The following is a 5,607-nucleotide window of genomic DNA, read 5'->3' on the forward strand; positions in this document are numbered from 1 at the left end:
CCCGCCCCGCCTCGGGTCTGCGTCTGCGCCTGCGTCTGCGCTAGCCAAGTCGGGGACACCCCGGGACATGCTTCGGGCCGCTTGGGGTGGGAGCGTCCTGCTCCTGAGGAACCCGGGCCCAGACTGCCAGGACTGTCCTGCCTCCGGGGCTTTCTGCTCCGTACCTTCCCTGCAGCTCCCTCTGCAGCTGGGAGAAGGGTGTGCGTGTGATGTGAGTGTAAATGAAGTCAGGTTTGTACATAACAAAACCTAAACATTTAACCTAAAATGAAATTACACTAAAGTGGAGATGGATGGGAAGTCAGGGAAAGAGAGGTTGCGCCATTTCGGAACCTCAACACTGACAAGGAGCTTCGAATTCGGACCTGAATGACCGGAACCCGAGCCACCGCGTGTCCCGCCTCCTGTGCCCAGAGGTGCCACCCACCAGCCGTTGTGACCTCGGAGCAGCACCCCCTGGGCGGGTGCGCCGCTTCTGGCTCCACGGCCTGGCTCCAGGATCCCTGCACCTCCCTCGCTAGCGCCTCCAGGTCCCCACACCCCTCTAACCTTGAGCCCTTTCTGGCTCCCCTTGGTCTCCCCCCAATGTTGACTTCAGGCGGTGGCCTCCCACTCTTCCCACACCCCACACACACACGCTCCAGCCTGAGTTGTCTCCATGCCCTGAGTATCTCCATCTCCACGGCCCCAGAGCTCAGCATCCGTCTGCTTTCGGGAGGCCCCACATCACTGAAAGCCGTGCTCCCACCCGGACGCGAGGGCCTCCTCCGGGGCAGCCCTGGGCTTCTGAGCTGACTCCATGGAGCCTTCCATCATGTTCAGGGCGCCTGTGCCGCTTCTCCCACGCGCACATCTCACAGGATTAGAGCTGTGCTCGTCTCCCCCACCAGCTCAGTTCTCATGGAGACAGGAGCTGCGCCTACCCCAGTGCCTGCAGGAGAGCCTGGCAGAGTCAGTGTGCAATACGCGCTCAGCACGTGCAGCTGGTGGAGAAGTGGGCTCACGGAGTTTCAAAGATCTAGTAGTACTGGGCTGGCCGAGTGGCGCGATGGTTAAGAACTGGCCTGGGACCCCAGAGGGCCTCAGTTCGGATCCCACATATGAGGGCCAGTGACACTGCCCTCTACAGCTAAGATGCTGAACAACAGCTCAACCTGGAGCTGGGCTGCCGTGAGTCGCTGNCTCCACAACTAGACTGAAGAACAAAAGGACAGCAACTTGTCTGTTCCCCTTCCCCCAATTCCCCAGCACTGTTCCCATCTCCCCAATTCCCCAATTAAAAAAATAAATAAATAAAATAAAATAAAATTATTGGTGAACTTCTTAGGAATTTGTGTACATCTACCACCAATTTTCAAATAAAATTATCTTGGCAAAGATATCTTTAAGTCTATCCTAATATCCAACTGGAAAACCCTTCAGTTTCATAGATTTCCAAGTTCAAATATAATCCCCCAACCAAAAAAAATGTGAAAAATCAGGAAGAAAACGTTTTAAAATGTCACATGGAGAGAGGAACCAAGGACAACGAACCTGTGGGCAAGGAGAGGACTCACACACGTTAAAACCAGGACAGTACAGGTGAGAGAGGAGCTACCGCCCAGCCCAGCGCCGGGACAGCGGACGCAAAGGGAGACAGTGGGGGTTCCGGAGGTACGAGGGCTGGACTCGGGAACACGGGAGGCACAGTCTAGAGACGCCAAGCTCCAGGCTCAGGACTGATGGCTAATCACAGTACAGAAGCTGCCACCCGAGAGGAAAGGCAGTCTAGTGGGCTGTTAGTGGTGTGGAGCTCAGGAAAGAAGTCTGCCTGTGACCTGCAGACGTGGGAATCAGAATCGTCTACGCTGGCAGCGAGCTCACTCCGCAACGCAGCAAGATAAAGCGGAGGAGGTCAGAGCCTCAAGGCCTGAGTTACAGGAAAAGGAGACCAGACGGTGGACCAGAGAAGGGGCCGAAGCAGCACAGCAAGATAGAGGGCCTCACAGAAGTCAAGAAGGAAGGAGTGGCACCCCAACGCAGCAGGAGAGGACAGCTGGCGGTGGTGAGAGGAATTCCAGGGGTAACAGGACGAGTCACACTGAAGGGTGTGAAGGACTGAACGGAAGGTGAGGAAGCAGAGGCCGCTAGTAATCTACTCTTCCAGAGATTTGGCTGTAAACAGGGAGGGGACTAAGCAGAGGCAAAGACAGGGTCGTGGAACGGGTTTTTCTTAGTACCCCAAAACCCCGCCAGTTTACTTTGTGAGGACAGTAAACATGGACAGGGAGAGGCTGAAGAAGACACGAGAGGCAGCTGAGGATTCAAGGTCTCAGTGGCAGGAGGGGAAAATGAGAACCAAGACGTCACCTTGAGAAGAGGGACTGTGCCCTGCGGATCAGGAGCAAAGGAATCAGGATGGGGCAAAGCCACAGGTAAGTGTGCAGGTGTTGGGGAGGGCAAGTGGGAGGAGCGCTCAGGAGATGATGCAAGTCCTGTTTTCCCAGGTAGGAAACAAGGTCTCTTTCTGAAACAAAGAAAAATGGAGGACAGGGGTCAGAGTCACCACTGACGCGAAGGGAGGGCCACCAGGGGCACACAGAGGAAAGCAGGCGGCTCTAAGGGAAGACGCACCTAAGCGGACCCCAATCGACGTGTTCTCATTGTCTCCAGAACGCAGAAGCTTCAGTGCGTGAGGAGGGCCTCAGCGTCTACGGCAGAGGCTAGCATGTTTCCAGCACTGTCTGCTCTTCCCGTCCGCACACAGCTAGTCTACGTTTCCCAGTCTTCCTTGCAGCTGTTTGCGGCCTGGGGTCCGAGTTTTGGCTGATGGGATACAGGTCAGAGGTAATCCACCTGGCCCTTCAAAGCCCTCCGGCGTGAGCCTTTGCCCACTCCAGCCTCATCACGCAGAGCCTCTGCAGAGAATGAAGGGGAGCCCCAAAGCCTAAGGCATGGTGAGAAGGTAAACGGCCCCCCAGGGACCTGTGCAAGAATGTTCACAGCAGCTTCGGACATAATGGGCAAATCCTGGAGAAACTGTTGTGTATTCATACAATGGAATAAAAAAAACCCAACTATGGATACTTGCAACAATATGATGAGTCTCGAAAATATACTGAGCAAAATGACATAGAAGACCAGGAGCTGTGTGACTCCATTTCATTCAGTCCAAAAGGCAAACCGAATCTACAATGACACAAATCAGATGGGAGGTGGGGAGTCCTGGGGAGGAGCTAAAGAACTTTCCGGGGCGCTCTATCCTTGTGTTGAGTGATAGTTACTTGTGTGTGTACAACTACAAAATTCATCACACCTAACAATTAAGATCTGTGCATTTTATTATAGTATGTAAGTTAATACCTCAATTTTGTAAAAGTTGGGATACCACTTTTTACCAGATCAAAAAAAGATTTTTAAAATAATAGTCAATGATAAAAAGGATAGAGTGAGACAAGCACTTTCATATCCTGCTGGTTAAAATTAAATTGGAACCTTTCAGAAATTTCTCACCTTCAAGAAATTTCTCACTTTATAATATATATACTATAAAGCCATGAAAAATCATGTTGAAGAATTTTCAATGACATGGGAAAGTGCTCACAATATGATTACATGTTTTAAAAATTAAAATAGATTACCAAACTTTTTAACAGTGTGAAATGACATGCAAAAAAGAAAATTAAAAAATACACATACAACTTAAATTTCATTACTAGTAACATGGCTTTGAAGAGTAATTTAACTTTTTAACTTCCACATCTGTAAATAGCAATAACTAACACCCTGGGATGTTGGGACCATCAACCAAAATTATAAAGCACTTTGAAAACACTGAAGAATGACATTATTGTTGTTAATTTAAGTCACCCACAACACCCTCATACTTAGATGCTTCACTTCCGCTTTCCAATTAAGTCCATGACGCCTAATATCATAAGCACATAAACCTGAAACAAACATAAATGCCACTTATCATCCTCTCTTGGATTACATGGAACAGCATTGTCTCCATCTTCAGGGACAGCCCAAAAGGCAGGGTGCACTGCTTCAGGGAAACCTTTAGGGCAAGGCCACGTTCAAATCCTGATTGATGGGATTTTAGACAATGCAGTGAACCTGGGTTCTTCATCAGTAAAATAATTAGTGTGCATTAATGGCTGTTTCTATTATTACAGGTGTCTTGGTTCTACAGTTATTCACCTGCAGATAACACAAGCTACCATTTCTTAAACACTATCACATACTAGACTCTTACTAAATATTTGACAAATAGGCAAAACCTTAATGACTCTGCAAATGGATACTAATATCCCCACTGTACAGACCAGCTAAGGTTTCAGTAACATGTAAACATGTGGATTAAGTGAGTTAAGCAAAAAAAAATTTCAGTTCATATGAAATTTTAAAACTGAGAAGTGAAGCTCTGGAAAGTAGACTAATTTATTACGTTAACGAACGCTATTTAATATTCTTACATGCTTCAGTTTTCACAAAACGCTGCAGAGATTCGTTCCTTCCCCAGGTCGCAGGCATCGTTTCCCACGTGCCCACTTAAATTGCCACTATGGAAAGGGGGGACTGGGGTTTTTTTTGTTATTTCAAGTACAGAACAGTGACAAGAATACGTCCAAATAGCATTGACATTTAAACTTTTCCTGATTGTGGCATTCAAAAAATGAAACATTAAGACGAAAATGTCAAGCACACAAAAAGCGAGCCGGTCTTCCGGATGGCAGTAAGCTGGCTGCCTGAGGGCAGGTCCACACAAGCCCTGCTCGCGTGGAGAGGCCGCCTCGGGAGACTCCACAATGGTGCTATTTTAAGATGTGTGGAGTGCTGGGTGAATCAGAAGCCACCTTTCATCCATGAGCAAACGTCACACCCCCCCTTAAAAAAAAAAAAAGTATAATGATTTTCCAGGTAACCCTGAAACGCCGAAAGGGCTGTTCCGGTGAACACGGTGCCGTCACCACCTTCGTAAAGCACGAACGGCCGAGGACGAGTGGCTCTCACGCTCCCCCGCAGGCAGTGAGTCCCCCGTCTCACCTGAGCTCTACCTGAGCGACTCTCCCGGGCAGGAGCTCGTCTCCAACCCACGTTCGTCCGCAAAATCCTGCCGCATTCAGGTCCCTAAGCATTCGCGGCGTGCGGGGCCCGCGCCCTGCGCCCCATCCAGAAAACGCCTAACGCTGAGCGCGGGGGGCAACGCGGGGCGTTACGTTGCCCGCACCCCACCCGGGGCTCCCAGCCTCGGGGTGCGCACTGCTCTGACCCGTCTCACCGCCGAGGAAGCGGAGGCCTGCTTGGGAGAGCGGCCCGGGGTTACAGGGCCGGCAGGGGCCGGCGAGGGGGCTGGCTCCCCGGCAGCGGCGCCGCAGCGCCCACCCCCCACCAGGGACCCGCCGAGAACAGGCGTCCCGGGAGGTCCCCGACCACGCGCGGGGCGGTGAGCGCGGCGGGGCCGGCGAGGCCCAAACGCCGCCGCTGCGCAGCCCCGCGCCCGTCCCCCGGGCGCCTCCCGAGGGCTGGCGGACCCCCGCGGGGCCAGCCCAGAAAACAGGAAGTCCGTCTGCGGCCGCGGGGACGCTCTCCCCGCGACACTGCCCGCCCGCCCACGCGCGCCAG

At 51.8% G+C, this 5,607-nt stretch overlaps 1 protein-coding gene across 2 annotated transcripts in view; it reads right to left on the minus strand.

The window, feature by feature from the left end:
* GLRX3 (glutaredoxin 3) overlaps window positions 1–5,434 on the minus strand; it is a 37,410-nt gene extending 31,976 nt beyond the window's left edge. The window contains exon 1 of one of the 2 annotated variants that reach the window (XM_019644130.1): window positions 5,029–5,434. In XM_019644130.1, coding sequence (XP_019499675.1) covers window positions 5,029–5,120 — 92 coding nt within the window. In that variant the 5' untranslated portion in view covers window positions 5,121–5,434. Of the gene's footprint in view, window positions 1–4,457; window positions 4,477–5,028 lie in introns of those variants that run through there. The other variant, XM_019644131.1, reaches the window with a different exon arrangement.
* Window positions 5,435–5,607: the final 173 nt, after the last annotated feature.

The sequence above is a fragment of the Hipposideros armiger genome, unplaced genomic scaffold (genome assembly GCF_001890085.2).
Source record: "Hipposideros armiger isolate ML-2016 unplaced genomic scaffold, ASM189008v1 scaffold_85, whole genome shotgun sequence".
Lineage (NCBI taxonomy): Eukaryota > Metazoa > Chordata > Mammalia > Chiroptera > Hipposideridae > Hipposideros > Hipposideros armiger.